Below are 22,078 nucleotides of genomic sequence, written 5' to 3'. Positions count from 1 at the left end.
AAGAAGTTTCTAGTTTTTTTAACTGATTGGAATGTGACTAAGAAGAGACCCTTAACACTCTATTGCCTGTTCTATAGATTTTACCTTGATATTGTTGGATCTTTTCCTATAAAATCCTCATTTCTGTTATGCGAGTGATTCAAAACAGTTAAGGTAAAATTGGTTTCTTTTGGAAAATGATTATTGTATTTAGTAATGTAAAAATGTTTTGTGTTCTAGTGCTTGTAATACAACAGGAAGCCTGTATTGGAATTCTTCACATTTGTACAATGAAACCGATCTTGATACACATAATATACAAAATTATGAAAATACCACAGTGTTTTTTATCTCCAGTTTTCAGTACCTCATAGTGGCAATTGCCTTTTCAAAAGGAAAACCCTTCAGGCAGCCTTGCTACAAGAATTGTAAGTTTGGCATTTGTGATTTTTATCATGTTTCCTTTCTTTAAAAATAATGTAAGAGGAGTAGAGTTAAAACTGTTCTTTCAAAGTGAAACAGGTCTTCACAAATAGAGTGAACCTAGTGATTTAGATGTTTACTGTCTTGTTTTGTTCTCGTGGTAGCTGCCACTCTAAAGTTGAAAATTGAAGCCACCAGTTCTAAACATTCCTGGTTTTCACATCCTATTGCTTCTGGCTCCAGCTTTTATTTTTACAGCCCATTGCAGACAGAATTAGAATTAGAAACAGGAACAGAGGTTCTTCAGTGGGAACAGTGGGTATTATACTTCGCTTCTGGGTGGTCTGCACAGTGCCAGCTGTCTTTTTCGTCATTTTTGACACTGGTACCTGGAATTCTTCATTTGTGTCACCTTTGCGTCCACTGCTGAAAGGGTCAGTAGAATGGAGTCTTGTGCCTCTGTGACTCATCTATCTGTGGCAGTAGGAAATAGCATCTTGATTGATCAAAATTAGGGTTTACGGGAAAAAATCAGTTACTACATATAAATTCCTAATTTTTCAAAAATTGAGAATATACTAATTACTATGTGGGACAACTTAATTTTTTTCATAAAGAACTAGATTTTTGCAGTATCTTGGAACGAATAGTCGTCATTCTTTTGCTATAGTTAGAAAGAAATGTCAGTGTTCTTGTCGTCAGACTGTCCGGTCACAGATTTCGGTATATCATAGGCCTAAGTAACAACTGCTAGCATCTGTCTCAGAGTTTATAAAGCATTTTCACATAGATTTCATTTATTCTTCTACACTATGTGGTTTGTAGGTCACATTTTATTACTTTCTATTTTGGACAGGTAAGACTGTTCAAGTATCAGTGATATTGAAATCTGGTTTTACTTTTTTCTTTTTTTAAAAAAAACTGATACTGGGGCGCCTGGGTGGTGCAGTTGGTTGAACCTCCGACTCTTGATTTCGCCTTGGGTCGCAGAGTCTGCTTAGGATTTTGTCTCTCTCCCCCTCTGTCCCTCCCCCCTCCAAATAAATAGATCTTGGGAAAAATAAAACAACAAAAAACCCTGATATTATCTAATAAGTAGAAAGTGTATTACTGAGAGCCGTATCGGAAGCATGCTTTGGGACAGAAAGCCTTCCGTAGAAGCTCAATCACTTCTTCTAAGAGTACTTCTTAAGTAAAGTTAACTTTAGTAAAAGTGAACTTAATTAAAGTTGACATACATGTTTTATTTTTAGTTCCATATTTTTAAATTTCAAGGAAATATTTAGCATGCTCAAGGGTAGCCAAAACATGTACCAGAGAATAGTGCTTTCTTCATATAAGAAAACTGGTGTTCAGACTATTTGATAAGCAAGACAGCCATGTCAGTAAAGTTAATTTTAGAGATCTAAGTAAATCCACCCTATCCATGCTTCTCCAGTTAAAAAAAGAGATTATTAATTTTTAAAATGTATCTTTTGTATTATTTGGAAAACTTCAAAAAAAAATTAAAGGCTTTGAATTCCCATTTAATTGTGTATTAAGATATTTTGTATTCCCATTTAATTTCAAGTTGACTTGAATAAACTCAGTTGTTGATCACTGGACTATTTTTTTTAAAACATAGTATTAAAAATTGTGTTTTAGCAAAACTATAACCATAAAACCTTTGTCCTGAATATAAGCAGCTTGTGGAGTGTTTGTTGGTGGATAAACAGAAGTGCGCGCTGTCTTAAAACATGCCTCCTGGAAAATAAAATAGGAACACTAAAGACAACATAAACGTATTTTGCTAATTTTAGGTTTTGTCTCTTAGTCTGTCATTGGAGCCCTTTAATCTTGGAGTTCCTGATGAATAAAGAAAGAAAAGTAGAAAAAAAAAGTGGCAGAAATAAAGGCTATCTGTATAAAGTAATATACAGTGTGAAGCATATAAATGAAGCTGAGAACGAATGGGGAAGGGTTAAGGCTTTACTAGAGCTGACATTACCTTTTCATTATCTCCTTTAGAATTGACAGGAAAAGGTTCTTGTTATGACTTGCTGGTTACTGTTCTCTGTATCTAAACAGTGAAATGTAGTAAACCTATCTTGAGATGATTGTTTTTAAAAATTAATCTCAATCAAGCATTTCAGGCATTCTCGTCAGAATGTTTTTGTTCTCTTCTACTGGTTGGATTCTGAATCAAACAATTTCAGTCTGCGGTGACCCATTCTCAGCTTTAGCTCAGCCCAGTTATATTTTCTCCTTTGACCATGCTATCATTCAGGGGCCGTGATGATATGGACTTACAGTGTCATTTAACTAGATGTGATCTCTTGGGATTTGGCTTCAGTTTTTGCTACTGTTTCTTACTTACCTCCTGTAACTTCCTGCTTGTGACATCCAAGCCCTTTCTCAGTCTGTGAAGATATCACGGCTGAACTGCCAGTATCTCCTCCTCTTCAGGGTCTGTGCATTTTCCCTATTCCTCTGCCATGCCTGAATTGGTCGGAGCAGATACTTAGAGGCCCTGCAGGATGAGGTGGCCTTTCAAAGATAAGAAACTGAGTTAGGAAGCACGGTTAGGAATAAAAAGACTTGAAACTTGTGGTTATAGGTCAGAAGACCCCAGTTCATATTTTTGAGGAAGGAACAGCAAGAGAAGTATATATCAAAGTCATGAATGAGTATTGTAGGTTTATTTATTCTATGTAAGGTTTCATTTGTGAGTCACATACTAAGGGGAATATAAAGGAAATCCTTTATGGTGCCTGGTTTTGATGCCATATTCCATCAGAACCATCTGGTATCATTAACAAATCTGTGATGCCATAAGCTGGGTCATATTTAATCATAACTTGAATTTACAAATGCTTCGTGTTTTAAGGACCAAGTCTGCTCTTTCCTATGGTATCCTCATCATATCTCCATCTTATTAGTTAAAATACTTTGACTCCTAAGGACTTGTTCATGTTCACGCAGCTTTGTGGTAGAATCTAAGTTTTTAACTTAAGGAACATTCTCCCTTATCTCCAGTCACCACCAACACAGAATTTGTTTTGATGGCTGTCCTCTGTTGAAGAATATTACTTGTACTTCAGTAGCAATGCCAGGACAGTCTAGGAGCAGAGAGCACAGTCTACTAGAAACTCCATAGCTCTCGAAAGTGAATACCTGAGTTTCCCATTCTTGGTTTCTCTATTGATCTTTTCATATCAATGTTTAGATACATCTGCTAGCCATGCACCGTCCCTGTCAGATTCTTTTGAATAGTGCCTCTTTTTCTCCCCTGGCTAAACAAAGGAGAGGTTTAATTACTTATTTTCTGCTTCACAGGAAATCTTGGCAGGTTTTTAGAGATGTGATCAAAGGGAGTGGCTCTAGGAGAGAGACAGGAAAATTTGAGAAACACTGTTGAGGTGGATGTAACAGAAGTTTGTGAGCCTGCGTAAAAAAAAAAATGTATTCTGGCAGCATGTCAGGAACTAGATTGCAAATCTATTTTGCTTATAGCTATAAAAATGCAGTAAGATTTGGAAAGCATTCAATATGGGCTATTACTATTTTGAAACAACTTTTTCCGTCTCCATGTCTCTCTGTTTGTATTCTCTGGCATTTGTATTCTGATCGTTTCTTCTTGTCCTTTTTCTGATTTTGTCTTTTGTGTGTTTCTGTACTTCCAACTAGCACTTTCCAAATACTTTTTCTTTAACTGACCACAACAGCTATTTGAATTAACTTACATATTGCTTTGGTTGCTACATTATTCAACAGAATGTTTTATTTCCTGTTTACAGTTTAGGAGTGTGTTTTAAAAATAAATATCTAAGAAAAAAAGTTTTTAAAAATGTAACGTGGGTCCCAGGTTTTTCATCTTGTTGGTCAGTGACTGACTCATAATAAAAGTTTCCCCCCTTTGGCATGAATGTTAATATAACTTCCAGCCTAAGTTGTTAGAACAGTGAATATGGATATTAATATATATAAAACAATAACTATATAATATGTTATTTCTACAGGACAGTAAATATTGGCCTATGGTTTTGAACTGACATACTACCACTGTTTATATTTATAAATGACTCCTACATTTAAAAATAGTATGAGATCCCTCTTTTACAGTCCATAAAATAGGATATAAACTTTTTTTACCCAATCTGAAGACTTTATGATAAAATTTTGTTTTACATGGTATTATTAAAATTTAAGTTTCAAGATGACTTCAAATAAGATCTTGTAAATAAATATCCAGGCCAAAGAAAAAAGGGGAAAATGTTGGGGGATATCAATATTATAATGGGGAAATTTATGAGCCTTAAGGCTCACTACAAAAGAGTGTGCTTGTATATGTGCAAATGTATGCATGTATGTACACAGTTAACAAAATGGCCATGAGCAGGGAGTTTTATTTTTGAGTTAGGAAAGTAATGTAAAGTACTACTGGATTGAATTTACCATTCCTAGCTACTGCAGCAATCAGGTTAGCCCACATGTAAAATAGTAAATCAGGGCGCCTGGGTAGCGCAGTCATTAGGCATCTGCCTTCGGCTCAGGGCGTGATCCCAGCGTTCCGGGATCGAGTCCCACATTGGGCTCCTCCGCTATGAGCCTGCTTCTTCCTCTCCCACTCCCCCTGCTTGTGTTCCCTCTCTCGCTGGCTGTGTATCTCTGTCAAATAAATAAATAAAAAATCTTAAAAAAAATAAAATAAAATAGTAAATCAGCTCAGTTTCTGGGTTTTAGCTAACATTTTCTGTGGAAATATTTTTACAAAGGAAGTCATTGAGAAAGTGGGATTCTCTGAACAGAAATATAGTCAAATTAGAATGCCTCTATTTAGGATTATAACATACCTAATACTGGGAGTAAATGTTATTCAGTACTTTTATAGTTAACAGTAATTATTGCATACATGTTTTAAATGATAATCTCATTTTGCTCTACATAGTCTAGTCTCCTGTCTTTGAATTATATATGGGCTTGATTATCTTATAAAGTAGCTGTCTGGGAAAAATAGAAATAAATGTCCATGAAGGGCTGTCTCTTATTTTTATAAATGCTGATTATTTTTGTATCACGTAAATGAATTCTTTGGGCCTAAATGATGTACTGTACTCAAGGAAATAACATAAAACACACACTTTTTATACTTCACCAACCTAAATAGTTGTATTCAAAACCAAATTTAGGATTGCCAGTATGCCAGTTGTATTATATGCATTTTTATTTAAAGGAACTTCTAATTTAATTGTTTTACTTTCTTTTTCAGATTTTTTTGTTGTGTCTGTGATTATTTTGTATGTTTTCATATTACTCATCATGTTGCATCCAGTTGCCTCTATTGACCAGGTTCTTCAGGTAAGGGTTCAGCACATCAATTACTACTGGTTGTCTGAGGGTGATAGTCAGTAGGACAGCAGTAGTAAGACAGTAATAGAAAACGACACATTAGTATTACCTGATACTTACACAGCCAAGTGGGGCTTCTGGACGTTTCCTAAGGCTTTCGATCTACCCCTCTCCTTTGCTCTCATATTACTGGGGACAGAGATTCAACTGTCAAGATCTTTTTCCCCAGTATCTCTTCTTTCTGAATTTTCTAAGATGCAGTTATATTAACCCAAATATACTCTAAAAAGAATAAAGAACATAATCAAACAGCAGCTTTATATTGAGTCTACCTGATATCTTGTTTCTTTCCTGTTTCTTCAGTCTTTGCTTCTGGTTCCATTTCCTTGTCTACAAACATATGTTCTTTGGTCTTTAAAAATAAAAAACTTTGACCCTGTCAAAGTTCTGTCCTTTCTCAACCTACTTCTTGCATAGTCTGTACCTACTGCCTCTTCACTGTCCACTGAGTTCATCTTTTCATTAAAAACTCAGTGAATGATGAAGTACTTGATTTGTATAGAAGAGTTTGCACACATATTTAAGTTGTTAAGCGTACTACCAATAAAATAACATCCACAAGTTCATTTTCCAACCTAAAAAAGGTAACGTTACCAGCACCAGTAAGGCGTACACTATAGTGTACCTTTCTCCAAACACCCTGAGGGAACCACTATTCTAATTTCTTACCTCATTGTCTTGCTTTTCATTATACACTTACCATGCTGTATGAAGCCATAGAGAGAGTTTTGCTTGCTTTTGACCTGCATGACGATGGCATCTTACTGTTTGTATTTTTCTGTGACTTGCTTTTTCCCATTAGCATTATTTTTTAGATGCGTCCATGATACATGCATTTCATTTTCACTACTACATAGTATTCCATTATAGGAGTATACTTGTGTTCATTTCTCCATCCTCTGTTGGAAAATAATTAGGTTGTTTGTAGTCTTTTCCTGTGTTCAAGGGTGGTTTATCTCGGGTACAAGCAGCAGTGTTATTGAACTTTGAAGAGGTTGGGCAGTTTATAGTCTTAACCAGCAGTGTATAAATGAGCCTGTCTCTTTCCCCACGTGCCTCATTGAGGGATTTAGATAAGCACTAAAAGCAAAAGAAAACAGAATAAAAACCCATTTTTGTTTCTCTCCTGCCATATATGTCTTCTGCTTCACAGCCAAATTATTTCTTGAAAGTGTGCAACATTCGACTCACCTCTCACACATTAATCAAATAGTTTGGCTTCTACCCCTGCCAGTCAAATCAAATTGCCCGGACCAAGGCCATTAACAACTTTTTTCTTAAATCCAGTGGACTTGTCCTTTTAGTTCCCCTCCCCCCGCCAACCTTACTTGACGACTCAGCAGTATTTGACAAGTGAGCCAGGCAATCATTCTTGAGACTCCCTCTACAATTTTGTGATACTGTACTTCCTTCTGATTTTTTCCTACCTCTATGACTCCTTGTTCTTATTCTCCATGGTGGTTCCACACTCTCCTCCTTTCCTGAAATGTTAGTGTTCCACACATTTCTGTTCTTCTCCCTCCTGTTACTCTGTACATTTGGATGAGCTCATCTATAGTGCTGGCGTCACCCATAGTATCTTCTGTGTTGGCCTGAGCTTTAGAACTGATTATCCACTGACATACTGAATATTAAATGCATGGTTCACCTCTCAGTTCTCTCATTCAGCATCTTGATAACTAAGCTTATCCTCATGTCCTCCCTCAACCCTGCTTTTGTCTTTGTTTTTTTGGTACCACTATTTATCCAAGTCAGAAATGTGTATATTTGTCCTTGTCTTCTTTGCATAGTCAGTCTTTGCTAGATTCTCTGTTTTCTTACTCTGAATCTATTTAGCTTTACTCCATCCCGTTTGCCACCTAAAGGGAATCTATTGTTTCCTCTGCTCAACAGTACTTCTGTCACCAAATGCGTGCCCCACACTAACCAGTTGTCCAACTCTGGACACCACCTGGGTGTCTTAAAATTCAGTTCTGATATCAACTACCTGGAATTAGCACAGACCCTGTAGGTTAAGGGTTCTGTCCCACAAGAGTGTTCCCCAACTTCAGATACTTGTTAAGTCCTGGGTAATACCCCGTACTTCTGATTAATTAGCTATAAATCAGGGTTCCCAGAACTACCTTCTCAGGTTTGATAATTTGCTATAAAACTCAGGTTAACACTTAATGTTTATTGGTTTGTAATAAAGGTACTGTGTACAACCAGATGAAGAGGCAGATAGGCCAAGGTCTGGAAGGGTCTCGAGCATAAGAGCTTCTGTCCCTGTGGAGTTGGGATGTATTACCTTCCAGCACATGGATATGTTGACCGAACCAGAAGCTCTCTAAACTCTGAAGTTTAGGGATTTTTTTTTTAATGGAGGCTTCATCATATCATGGTCAAGTCTCCAGCCCCTCTCCCTTCCATGGAGGATGGGGGAGTGGGGCTGAAAGTTCCAAGCTTCTAATCATGGCTTAGTCTTTCTGGTGACCAGCCCCCATCCTGAAGCTATCCAGGAACCCACCAAGAGTAGCCTCATTAGAATAAAAAAAGTGATCCCCAGGAAATTCTGGGGGATTTAGAAGCCTGGGTAAAATGTTCCTGTTGCCACCATCATTCAGGAAATTACAAGAATTTTAAGAGTTCTGTGTCAGACAGAGACCAAATATATATTTACTATTTTGTGCCCCCATCACTAGTTTTGACTTCCATCATCTCTTGTCTTGATCACTACAGGAGTCTCTACCCCTGAAATCTTTCTTGCTTGGAGTCACAGGTGTCTTTCTAAAACATTAGATTGTATCACTTCTCTGCACCTAGCACAGTATTTTAGGTACTCAGTAAATATTTGTTTACTAAAAGGTGAATGTATGAATGGGACTTTTTTCTTTTATTTTTTAGATTTTAGAAATTAAGCAGATTTTAAAGTGAGAACTTAGACTGTATTTGTTAAATTGATTTGTATAGTTCTTTTATGAATTTGTCTTTATAACAGTATATAGAGTTTTGAATGATACTTCATTATTCGATCAATATCTACTTCATTGTTTAATGACAGGATTTTATTTTAAAAATAGGAATTTGTTAGAAATTCATGAGCTAGTCTAAAGCATGGGCTTTTGAGTCTGAGTAAACAGGATTTGACTTCAAGCTCAGTCACTTTATCCTATTCTTTTAACCGTGAGTTACAGTTTGAGGTTCACCCTCTGCAGAGTGGACGTACGTTGTGGCATGGTAAGGGTCGAGTAGATGACGCATGTGAAAGTGCTTGGTATGTGATAGGGGCTCAGGAAATTTTGAAATCATGATATAATGCTGTAATATCAGCAGCATACTACAATTTTAACTTAAAAATTTTTGTCTTACAGATAGTGTGTGTACCATATCAGTGGCGTATAACTATGCTCATGATTGTTCTTGTCAATGCCCTCGTATCTATCATGGTGGAGGTAAGCACTTCAGATAATCGAATGGCTACATTGCTGCTTTGGGATTCTTGGTGATTTAATAGTCCTGGGGGAACAGGACAGGTAACATTATGGAAGCCCACAAAGAGTCTCATTTTAGTTAAATTGAGTTAGCTCTCTCTTCTGACCTTCTCCATGAACGGATAATCGTCATATTAAGTGATATGACGTAGCTGCACTCATACAGATAGGAGAAAATTAGCAGTGAGATAGCAAAAATTAGAAAGGGGAGAAGACTGGTGCTCAGGTGGTCCCTAAACTAGTAAACCAGTGGTATGAAATCAGAGTGGGTGTGTACCACCAGAGACCTGTGATATACAGTAAAATCTTCCATTTAAGGAAGGAAAGGAAGGAGGGGGCTTTCTCCGTGAAATATAGTAAGTTTTAATAACAGTATATTGAAAGTATAAAATAATGACCCCTGTGAACTTACTGGCACTGATTACTGGAACTTCCTCCTTGGTATTTACTTTTGAGTTTCCTCTGGAGGTCTTAAGTCCTCTTTGATCCATTGTATATTATATAGTTATTCTTTTAGGGTTGCCTTTAAGTTGGCTTCTGTAAAGGGAGCTAGTAAGTTCTCATTTGCTGCTTATTAATAAAATTTTGTCTGTTCTCAGAACTATTATGATTCACACCTACAGTAGCAATATCTGAAATGGAAGAAGGAGATACAGTTGTGATTTTTAAGTGAAGGGTTTCTTCATAGGGCAGGATTTTGAATTAAAATTAGGTAATTTGTGGGAAAATATGTATACTTTGGTGATAATACTTCTCGACTTGGAAATTTTGCTTAATTTGTTATCTTTCTAAAAGATGACTTGGTATTTAAATTTGGACCTTAGTGGGCAACATGGATATTATGTTATTGATCTTTTCAAGTCCATGGAAAGTATTTTTGCTATTTTATGGACACTAGAAAGCACATCCAAGATATTGTATTTTAAAAGCTTTCCTTTTTCTGTGGTATAAGTTCTCAAGTCACGCAAATGTTATTTAAAATAAAATTTAAAGGAAAACAATTTTAGGGGAATCCTCTAGTAGTCTCTTAATTTATTATTCTCGCTCACTATCAAAAGAATTATTTGTGTTGGACTCTGATCAAGTCACTCATTTATAGATACAGAACTAATATTATGTTAATTCAATGAAAATAATTCATTGTTAAGAAAAACGACTCAGATTATAAGCATTATTTTAATATGGGAAGGACCCAAGGATTCAAATAAAAGCCATATTTTGTGGAAATTTTAGAGGTCCCATTTTATCAAGAATTTTATGGTGATTTATATTTGTTACAAAAGTTCTCTTGTAAAAAAAAAAGTTCTGTTGTTATACTTAATCCTTTTCAAATATTAACAGAAATTGTCTATATAAAAACCAAGTCATGTTTTTCACTAATGATGCAGCATTGTATGAGCCTTTTAAAATGTGCACATTAATAAAGAATGACTTAGTCATTTTTAATTCTTAACTCACTGAAATATCTCTCAGAACTTCTTCCTTGACATGGTCCTTTGGAAAGTTGTGTTCAATCGAGACAAACAAGGAGAATATCGCTTCACCACCACACAGCCACCACAGGTTGGAAATCAGCACTTATCTCCATTCTTCACGTGTGTTTAGGCTCTTTGAGTTGTGTGCTCTGCCTTCTGTAGGATGGTGTTCTGTTGTGTGTTGCCTCAACCTTTTTCCCTATGCCTGGCATGTCATTCCCTGTAAGGAGTCCTAGAAAATTCTTGGCAAACATTTGTTACAGGCTTTTCAGGACTTCAGAAATTTCATAAGTCTCTTTTCCATTCCAATCCTTATCTTCATTGTGTATAAAGGTCTTATTCTCAGTGGTGAGAGTTAAGTTTTCCATTTTTCTCTGGTTTCTGTGTTTACGGTTTTCATGAGTCCCATTAGAACCTAAATGGGATTCATGTAAATATAGTTATGAAATGGGAATTGTTCATGAATCAGAGTTCAGGGGCCAAAAGTTTGAGGAATTATTTCTGATCTCTTGTCAGCAATTACTGTGCCTTAATTTTGGGTGGATTTTTGGCTTTTCCAAACATAGGTCTCTCTTCAGAAAAATTTTCAGAGACCATGCATATCTTCATATAAATCCTGGCTTAGGACTTTTGATTTTCTGGATCCATTCAGTAGCGTGTTATTTGGAAGATATGCAAGCTCCATCGTAAGAAGAGAAGAGGAAGAGATGAATAAAACCCATTTCGTGGTGTTTGGATGTTGCAGTGTAGTTCTGTACTCTAACATGACAGTCATACAGTGTATAACTAATACATGTTATAGAGTATTGTAGAAGCATATGTATGTACTCACACAACATACAAGATAATATGTCAGGTCAGTCGTATTTTTTTTAACCAATACCATTGTAGCTCTGATCCAGCCCGTTTGGGTAGAGAACTTGACAGTACAGTGTCTCCCCACCTCATCATCTGACCCGTGACTGTTTGTAGGTAGGTGATGTGCCTTTACATGTGATTTCTTAATCTTCCTCTCATCCTGAGGCACGAGAAAAGCTTTCAGAGTGCAGGAGGATTCCCTGGCATTTCTGAGTTGGACCACTCACTTATTTTTAGCCTTCTTTCACCTAAGTAGTGACTTCCTGAGCTTTATTTTGGTAATTCAGCAGGCTTGATGCCCGGAGTAATCTCCCAGATGCTTTCTTTGTAAGAGGTCCCATGGAGTGCTGTTTCCTTTTCTACAGCTGTATGATGAAGAATGAGAGTTTGGTAGCGATGAGATGAGTCTGGCTTCAGCTTCAGTTCCTTTTTCTCAAAGCAGTGTAGTGATATGGCCACAGCTGTATCAGGGACTCACGTCCTTCAGCTAAATCTCCCCTGGGTCCAGGTCTTTTTCCTTTGGGTTACCTCACTACATGACTTCAGAGGGTAGATTCTGGCTCATATCAGTCCTCATATGAAATGTTTGTATTGGCAAAGGCCCCAGCCAAGGAAAACATTGACATTGAGTTTTCAGCATCTCCGAAGAGTTCTCTTAAGTGTTGGTCTAAACAGGAAATGCAAGGGCACCTGGCTGGCTCAGTCAGCAGAGTGTGTGACTCTTGATCTCAGGATTGTGAGCTTGAGCTCAATGTTAGGTGTAGAGATTACTTTTAAAAAAAATCTTGAAACAGGAAATGCAGGTTCTGAGGAGGCATTAGACCCCTTTTTAGTTAAAAGTGGGTATCATAAGCCTCCTTTAAATATTTGAATTGGAAATTTCTCCTCACTTTTCAACCAAAATTAAATGGGAGAAAATTCTATCATTTGCTAAATGTCTTCTCTGGAGCTTTGTTAGTATCTGTCCTCCTTATTTTTAAGAGTTTATGTCTCCCATGTGAAGTCCTACCTCTGAAGTATTCAGAGGAGAGAGTGAAGGTAGGGAGTGGTCTGGCACAGGCAGCTCCAAAATCCCCTATGTTTGCCACTTTGTTCTGAGAACCACGGAGTAGACAAGAATGTTAGTCTTTAGTTTCTGTAGTCATGATTAAGAAAGCATTGTTTTAGTTATTGGCTTTAGAAAAGAGTTCTTGAAGGGGCACCTGGGTTGCTTAGTTGGTTGGACATCTGCCTTTGGCTCAGGTCCTGATCTCGGGGTCCTGGAATCGAGCCTCGTGTTGGGCTCCTTGCTGAGCAGGGAGCCTGCCTCTGCCGCTCCCCCTGCTTGTGCTCTCGCTCCGTCAAATGAATAAATAAAACCTTTAAAAAAAAAAAAAGATAAGAATTCTTGTAATGTTTTGGCACAGAATGATACACTTTCTGACACTCCTGTGTGTAATGTGGTTTCGCTATTCATATTTGTGACCCTTCAAGAACCAATCAGCTACTCATATTACCATAAGGCTATGATTCTTAATCAGAGACAGTTCTCTTTGCCCCTCCCCACCCCAGCATTTGCTGGTGTCTGGAGACCTATTTGGTTGTCACAGTTGGAGGGGAGAGGGGTTGCTACTGGCAGGCAGTGTGGGTAGAGGCCAGGGATGCTACTAAGGAAACACCCTACGGTAGCAGGCAGAACAAACCCCTCACAACAGAGAATTTTTATTCTATTTTATTTTATTTTATTATCTTTTTTTTTTTTTTTTTTTTTTTTGAGAGAGAGAGAGCAAGAGAGTGTGCATGAGTGGGGGGTGGGAGGGGTAGAGGCAGAGGGAGAGAGAGAATCCCAGGCAGGCTCCATGCTCAGTGTGTGGAGCGTGACGTGGAACTCGATCCCATGACTCCTGAGATCATGACCCGAGCTGAAATCAAGATTTGGGTGCTTAACCGGCTGAGCCATGCAGGGAGCCTCACCACAAAGAGTGTTTAGCCCAAGATGTCACTAGTGCCACGGGTAAAGGTGAAAAAGAAAGCAGAGGTGAGAGTAAGCTGCTACATCAAGGACTTCTGCGGCCACTGTAATTCTGCTCTGCCACAAACTCTCGTTCCATGTCTGCCACTCTGTGCTCTTTTCTACCAAGAATCGCATGAGATCTTCTCAGACGGCGACTCCCAACCATCTCTATTAATTCTCGGGGGAGAAAAACCCTATTTCTCTTTTTCCCTTCCTTACCATATACACCCAAGGGCCATTGAGTTGGGTTGAAAGTTTCAGAGCTAGAGACCCTGGATTAGGCACCAGGTCTTAGTTGGATTGGGAAGTCAAGAACCTTATCTGAAAATCTCTCATAACTTTGTCTAAATATGCGGTGATCTACAAGGCACACTGCACAACACCTCCAGCATCCTCCCAAATCTTAAGGTATTTCTAACTTCACTTCATACAGAAAGAAGCAACATTCAGTTGACTTGCCAAGGTTATGCATCTAATGAACGACAGAGATGGGAGTCGAAACCCAGGGTTTCTGATTTCAAGAGAGTTTTCTATAAAGCTTTTACCCCTGTTTAGGAAGATCTGTGCTGCATATTATCTTACTAAGAAGCATTTGTGCGTATCCCATGTCTGGTAAACTGAGGCCACTTAGTGGTAGATGTGGACCTAGGATCCTGTCATCCTGTAGTTTGATCCTGCCTGAGGATTTGTGCCTGATTATGTTTTCCTTTTGTGGGGAAAAGCAAGTATTAGCTGTAGTCTTTATGCCACTTAGAATATTATTTGAGCTTATTTAGATAGAATGGTAATTCTGATTGTCTTTATTTTATATTCAGGATTGGTATGGAAGAAGACTACTATGAAAACCACAGTATCATTACAACATTTTCCCACAAGCATGGCTTTATATTTTACATGCTACCCATGAAAACATTCCCTAAAAGTTAAACTGACATCGGGATTCTAGAATGAACAGCTTGGATGGTCTAAGAAGCAGGAGAAATTTAGCTGTAGATCTTTTTGAAAGTTCTTTGTGATCTCTCTGCTGGACTGTGGTAGCCTCTTACCTGTCTTGGAGGGGTACACTTGATCGTTAACCATTCCTTTCGGGAGCTGATGAGAAGATCCAGTTGCTACAGCTGTGGTGTTCTCCTGCTTCGGGGACTTACGCCGAGATGTTTGGGGAGATCTGAGTGCTCATTCTAGGCCCTGGAATGCTCCAGCTCTTCGCCTTCTTGTGGCACAGAGCTTGCGTTTCTCTTGCTGCCGTCTCTCTCCCTTGGTTCATTTCTCATTCTAGCATGCCTGTAGCACCTTTTCTTTTCTCTGCCGGTGAATTATAGTGTATTTGAGGATGTATGTGGTATGTTGGTGTTTGTAAGCTAACCTGTCTTGCCTGTAGTGTATTCTATGTGTATGATGTTGGGGAAGGTGAGGGACAGGAACAGAATGTTTCTAACTGTAGTGGAAGGGGGAGTCCCTAGTGTTTCTTGGGACTTAGTTTATTTTTTCTAAATTACAACAAGTGTACTTGTTTTTAATAAGGAAATGAAGATTTTTTTTAAAACATGCACCTTAATGTAAAAAGATTTCTATTTAATCGTGATTCTGTTTGCAATGAAATTAGTTTTAATTTTATTGCTTGCCTCACTTTCTACAGGTAGGAAACAGTGGATTTAGGTGTGTGTGTGTGTCTTAAATTTGAAGCTGCTGGGCTGTGACTTTCCTTAACTCAGCCTCCTGTGCATTGTTGCATTGCCCTTCAACCTGGCCGGTTCCTCTGGACAGACAAGACCTATATGTTTTTGCTTTTTTTTAAAGTCAGCATTCACCTTTAGCCTTTTCCTGTGATCTTTTAATAGTGCTACAGGCTGTAAAATAAAAAGTGACAGCTTTCAGATTGATTTAGGAACAGTGATCTTTTCCACAATTACGTTGAAGAATTTAAACACCTTGGGGGAAAGATAGATCCAAGTAGTGAGTCTCTTCTTAGGTAAATATTAAGGTGTATTATGTACGTGCCTATGCGTGTGGATGTGGAAAGGAATTACAGTTGGCCCTTGAACAACACAGGTGTTAGAGGTGCTAACCATCCCCCTCCCTGTGCAACCCAAAATCTGTGTATAAATTTTGACTTCTCAAAAACTTAAATACTGGGGCCCCTGGGTGACTCAGTCGGTTAACCTCTTTTTTTTTTTTTTTTTTTTTTTAAAGATTTTATTTATTTGACAGAGAGAGAGACAGCCAGCGAGAGAGGGAACACAAGCAGGGGGAGTGGGAGAGGAAGAAGCAGGCTCCCAGCAGAGGAGCCTGATGTGGGGCTCGATCCCAGGACGCTGGGATCATGCCCTGAGCCGAAGGCAGATGCTTAACGACTGAGCCACCCAGGCGCCCCTGACTCTTGATTTCGGTTCAGGTCATGATCTCAGAGTTGTGAGAGCGAGCCCTGCGTTGGGCTCCCCTGCTTGTTTGCATTCTCTCTCTCCCTCTCTCTCTCAGGTAAATAAATCTTTAAAAAAAACAAAAAACGAATAGCCTGCTGTTGGCCTTACTGATACTGTAAGCAGTCAGTTAACACATATTCTGTGTGTTGTGTGTATTATATACTATATTCTTACAATAAAGCAAGCTAGAGAAAAGAAAATGTTACTAAGAAAACCATAAGGAGGGGCGCCTGGGTGACTCAGTCAGTTAAGCATCTGCCTTCTGCTCAGGTCATGATCCCATGATCCAGCCCTGTTGTTGGGCTCCTTGCTCAGAGGGGAGCCTGCTTCTCCCTCCCCTTCTCCCTCTGCCTGCTGCTCCACCTGCTTGTGCTCTCTCTGTCAAATAAATAAATAAAATCTTTTTTAAAAAATCATAAGGAAGAGAAAATACATTTTCAGTACTGTACTGTATTTATAAAAAAAAATCCGTATAATTGGACTTGCACAATTCAAACCCGTATTGTTCAAGGGTCAGTTGTGTTTGTTATTTGGATCATCTGAAGAATCCTATTATCTAGTCTCTTTTGTATCCTAATGCCAGATATTTTCTTGTAGACTTCTTTTAAGGTGATGATAATTCTATTTAGCTGTGACAGTAAGAGTCTACTAGATAAATGATCTCTAGTGCCCTCCCTCGCTCCCCCCTCCCCATCCTCAGACAGCTTATTTTTGCCTGTGAATTCCTGGTACCAGTGCAGCTTATTGTGTTTTATTGATAGAATAAACTAGAAAACCTTTAAATGTTTTAAAGAGTTTTTATTTTAAAATATTTTTGCTGTTCTCCACTGGCCAATTTAGAAACATGTTTCAAAACATGTTATAGCAAATTTGTTTTCCTTGATGATGATACCATTTTGGGTATCAACATTAGAATGCCTGTCTCCGTTTTATTATGTTTCATTTTGTGAGGTTACTTCAGTTGAGATTAAACCTAGTTGCAGCTGGAGTTACATGTTGGCAGCACAACCGAACAACCTGGGATGAAAATTTTGCTTTGAAGGAGCAACAGCCAGCATAATTAGAAATTGACTGTTCTTCAGAGGTGAATGTAACTAAGGTCTCAGTATAGTCATTTTAGTTTTATCTTATTTCAGTGTTACTTATCTCAAATTTCAGTTAAATTCTGGGGGGGCCTATTTTGAATTTACATTTTTGTATAATAACTAGGGACTGCCTTGTTCTTCAAAGATTATTTATCTAAGATCACATTCATTAAAAACATTAAGATGGGATGCAGAAGGATTTTAATGCCAGCAGAGCTTTTTATAGTGAAATAATACTAGAAATAGTACTTGATTTATACCTTTCTGTGTACGTCTTTCCAGTAGTGGAGCACCAGGGAAACCATAATTATAAAATGAAAAATTTTTTATATTAATGAAAATGTGCAAAAAGAAGTGATTGACAGTAAACATAATCTAAGTTCTAATTTTGACATAACAATATTTTCATCATGCTTCATTTTTTGAAAGATGACATTAATACTAATAATAATATTTTTACACTCCTCTTCCAAAAATGATCAGCTGGCTGAATTGCTAGGAGCACTGGTATAATCTGGGATAGAATATGAGGTTTTCTGTATTAAATATTAAAAGTGTTTTCTTTCTGAATAGTTTAAAGTTATTCTTAACACATTTGATATTTTGTGTTACAGAATCATAGAATCCAGATCTGCAGGTTATTTTAAAAATGTACCTGTACAGAAGAGGATAGGTACATAAAACTAAATAAAATGAAATTGCATTGATGATTTAAAAAATCTAATCTTAAAAAATATGTTCCTAAATAATTGAAAGCTGACTTCTTTTTACTTGGATTTTTTTTTCCACTTATTTGTTGTACTCAGAAGTCATTTCCTCTTATTTTTGTGTGTTGATGTATTATGCTTTTAAAAAGACTTTGTTAAAAACAAGCAGACCTTAATCTACTAGTGTTTTTTCCCCCCTTATTTTCTTAGGAGTCAGTGGATCGGTGGGGAAAATGCTGCTTGTCCTGGGCCCTGGGCTGTAGAAAGAAGATACCAAAGGCAAAGTACATGTATCTGGCTCAGGAGCTCTTGGTTGATCCAGAATGGCCACCAAAACCTCAAACAACAACAGAAGCTAAAGCTTTAGTTAAGGAGAACGGATCATGTCAAATCATCACCATAACATAGCAATGCATCACTCTCGGTGGTATGCTAGTAGCAGGAGAATGTAATTTTAGGACATTCTGATCCTGTGTGTCGGAATGGCACCATTTCAATTTATATCCCTTCTAATACAGTAGCTGATATGAGAGCTTTTTTTTTCTTTTTTTAATAAACGAAGCAAAACAGAAAGATTGGCCCGTCAAATTAATAATCAGTCTGTAAAGTCCTGTATCTTCATTCAGTAACTACATATTACATATATTTCCAGAATTTTCTTGTTACCTTCAGTGATACTCTTTATAGAGGGTACAGAAGAAAGTTGATATTTGATAGGTTTTTAGACATTAGCTTCTGAGACTTGGTTTATCCATTTAAATTTATTTTCACAACCCCCTTATTAGAAAAAGTCCTCATTTATATACCAGCCCAAAATTTGTGATTGGCAAATAAAAGGGGTGTTAATGAGTCTCCAGTGAAAATTGGTAGAAAGCCTGTTTTCATTTGATTCCAAAATTTCTTCCAAAGAATTCCATATATACATACGCCAGTTCCCTTTGATAGCCTAGGAGTTTTATGGTGTTGCTTATAGAATAACTCAGGTAATTTCCATTTATGGTTTTATATTTTCTGTACAAACTGCCTGGGTTTTATTTTTCTAATCAGCAAGGTGCTCCAACTGCCTTCCTCAAAGCTATTAAATGGATCTTGTGGTATGTCTGCTGTCAGTAGTACAGTTAACTTCAGTTAAATGTTGTAGAACCATTTTCACTAGGAAAAGAAGATTATTTTTTTTGGCAGTAGATGTAGATCTGTCTAATATATCTCTTCATACCTTTTTTTTCCTCTCAGGTTTTATATCATTTTAAATATTTTTATTTTCTTCGTTTTCAATTAACGACATAGGATAATAGTGCATTGGGTTTTGTTTTGTTTTGTTGTAGGTTTTTGAGTTAGACTTTAACCTCCTGAAATGTTTAAGTGTTGATACATGTCTCTCCTATCAATAATGAGGCTTAAAAATGAGTGAGTGGTTTTGAGTGCTATTTTTTCAAAGCAGTATGAACTTGGTGAGTTTGTTTTATGCCATTAGGTGGCGCCAGAGGTCAGAGCTTACCTATTTAAGATTGGATGCTTACAGGGAAGCATTATTTGGTTGTAAAAATTTCTGGGAGGAAGAAAAATTGAAATAAAGTTAAAGAATAGACATTGATTGGGCCAAAAGAAATGCGAAAAGTGTTTTTCACCTTTCTCTTTTGTCTGGTTATGTTTAAATTTTAAACAAAATTAAAGTAACTTTAAAAATGCGTTTCTAGGTAAGATCCAGCAGTTTGGCAAAGCCACAGTTACGACAAGCGAGGAAACTGATATTGCTCTAAAATGGACACTAAACTCCTAAAACTATGTGATGTTATCCTATGTTCTTCCTTAACTGGTAGCAGGCTTGTGCTTTCCACTTCCAGCTGATCATTATCTTGCTGCTGGATATTTACCAGTTTATCAGATGTTAGCCAGAACTATAGCACCACACGGTTATCTTTTTTGATGCTGCAGAGACCTGAATGATGTTAGGTAACTATAGGAAAATGTAAGTTACACTCAGGATCACTGTTACTGCTATTGCCACTGATGATTCTTACAACAATATAATCAAAGTTTTCCATCAAAAAGTATAATATGATATTAATACACATTAGATAAGAACAATTGTTCCATGAATGATTCTATGAAGCTATGCATCTTAGACCTCTTGAGCTGTGAATTAGCACTGTTTTCTATAGTTACTTACTCTCTTGATCATTTTCTAATTTTCACATTCATTTTCAATATGTACAAGCATTATTCTTAAGTGATTTCCCAGAATTGTAAATTTTATTCTTTGATTTAAATACTGAGGCATATAATTAAAGTAATCGCTAAGTAGCAGCTTAAAAATCCAGTTACTGGTTTGTATTTAACATCTTTAAGAGCATGATCATAAAGAGCTATGTTTTTTACACCCTTTTTTTTAACATTAGATTTTATAAGGGTTTTATATCTCATTTGTCCATATTACTTTCAAAGGAATGAGGTTATTAGGTAGGTGGAAGAGCATTTGTAGGAAGGTGGATTTGAACATAGACAAGGTGGGTTGTTCAAGTTGCAGTTGATGGTTTCCAGAATGTTATTTGAAGAATGTCTGTGAATCCAGGTGTGGGTCCTACTCAGTGCCATAGATAGACTGAGTTCTCTCTCTGTACGTCACCGTTACGTAGTAATTTTGATTCTGAACTTCACATTAAATTATTTGAGTGTATACAGACCTAAATTTAAAAATCTGTACATATCTTATTTTGATGTATTAAAGATTAATAAATATTGCCGATTTAAATTTTATTTATGCACATACTTAAAGGACAGAAATGTCCAGGAAAGTAATTGTTAAATAATGATATGTAACTTTTTAACTTTTTAAATAAATAACAAGATTTTTAATGTGTGTCTCCCTCAGGGTTGTTTAAAGTTTCCCCCCCCCTCAAATATAAATAGTGGTAACTATATGTTTTGTATCTTCTAGCACCAACTGCTGTAAAGCAATGCTGCAAATAATGCTTGAATAAAAGTGGCTAAGCCAACAACAAAAGAAATACTTTTTATATTAGTTTTATAATTCTTACATTCGAGAGCTTTCCAAATTGCACTTGCATTTGAACAGAACTGTTGCAGTCTCCACTGTATTTATTTTGTCTCCCATGTTTGTGAAGATACTGCACAGTTTCAGAGGCATGCTAAATAACATATCAGTGTTTATGTATTCTGTTCCCCAAATGGCTATAGATACAATATCCAGAGAAGAGCAAAATTCAAGCTTTAGAAAACATTCTAAGATCTCACGCATGCGATTTTTGACATATCTGAAAATAGGTTTTTGTATATTTATGGTGGGAGGTGGTTGGGAACTTTTGACAAAATGTGGGGTGTTAATTTTTGTACAGTCTGTGGGCATTTACACATATTTTTAATGTAATAAAATTTGGTAATTATGTGCACATTAAATTAATAAGATAGTTACTTCCTGTTATGATTTGTGAATTCCCTAAGACTTTGGATTTTTTTTAAGTAACTTTATATCAGAAATGATACTGCATCTTTATATTTTTTAAATTGTATTGCTGCTCAAGAATGGTACCCTGATGTCGAAAAGGCATACATTCGTAATTGTACATTCAGCACTGTAAATAACCTTATGAAATCTTTTTTGGATTGAAGCTATTCAAAATAAAAATTTAAATGAATGAAATAACATTTTTTTTCCTGTGTCGTTATACATTCGTTTGCCTTTTAGCCGTACAAATACTGCTGTCTCTGGATTTATTTTCTTACTTCACACTTTCCCACTTCCTTTTTTCAACTATGCATTTTTGAAGGGAATGAATACCACATCCCACATATATATCACATCATGTGTGTGACCATCCCGTGGAAACCCGTTCACTAGCTACAATGTAGAACCAAATGTTAAGTGGAAAATCGTGAAATGTTGAGACTAGAGGCTTATACTCTGTTAACAGATGGGAAGATCAAACGCAGAGCTAATGCCATGTAACACGTTGTAAGTTTGAAGTGAAGTGGCAGCCGTGGGTGCAGAAGGAGCTCTCCGAAGGAGAGAAGCTGTGGAACCAGCCATGGGTGCTGGAAACCCCTGAGAAGGTGGATTTGTGTTGGCCTTTGTGCTGGGATGGGAGGTCTTTCTGAGTATCACAGGTCCTCCAGGAGGCGTGGCTCCTCTCCCGTGGCCTATGTGGCTGGCTGCCGTGGGATGGATTGGGTGGTGTGAAGATTTAGAGTCCCGAGTTCTCCGCATTCGCTGTGGTTTGTGTAGCAGAAGGGGCGGGGGCACAGTTCTGCACGTCTCC

General features: G+C 37.2%; 1 protein-coding gene across 7 annotated transcripts in view; it reads left to right on the top strand.

The window, feature by feature from the left end:
- Window positions 1-21,462, top strand: part of ATP13A3 (ATPase 13A3) — an 87,440-nt gene extending 65,978 nt beyond the window's left edge. For 5 of the 7 annotated variants that reach the window (XM_048214968.2, XM_026496284.4, XM_044383203.3 and 2 more), the window contains 5 exons: window positions 220-407; window positions 5,651-5,739; window positions 9,141-9,221; window positions 10,734-10,823; window positions 18,012-21,462. In XM_048214968.2, the coding sequence (XP_048070925.1) occupies window positions 220-407; window positions 5,651-5,739; window positions 9,141-9,221; window positions 10,734-10,823; window positions 18,012-18,209 (646 nt within the window). In that variant the 3' untranslated portion in view covers window positions 18,210-21,462. Of the gene's footprint in view, window positions 1-219; window positions 408-5,650; window positions 5,740-9,140; window positions 9,222-10,733; window positions 10,824-14,401; window positions 15,740-18,011 lie in introns of those variants that run through there. The other 2 variants (XM_057306570.1, XM_044383198.3) reach the window with 2 other exon arrangements.
- The last annotated feature ends 616 nt before the right edge of the window (window positions 21,463-22,078 follow it).

The sequence above is a fragment of the Ursus arctos genome, unplaced genomic scaffold (genome assembly GCF_023065955.2).
Source record: "Ursus arctos isolate Adak ecotype North America unplaced genomic scaffold, UrsArc2.0 scaffold_4, whole genome shotgun sequence".
Classification (NCBI taxonomy): domain Eukaryota; kingdom Metazoa; phylum Chordata; class Mammalia; order Carnivora; family Ursidae; genus Ursus; species Ursus arctos.
Note: the sequence above shows the minus strand (reverse complement) of the source record. Positions and strands in the feature narration are given on the sequence as shown.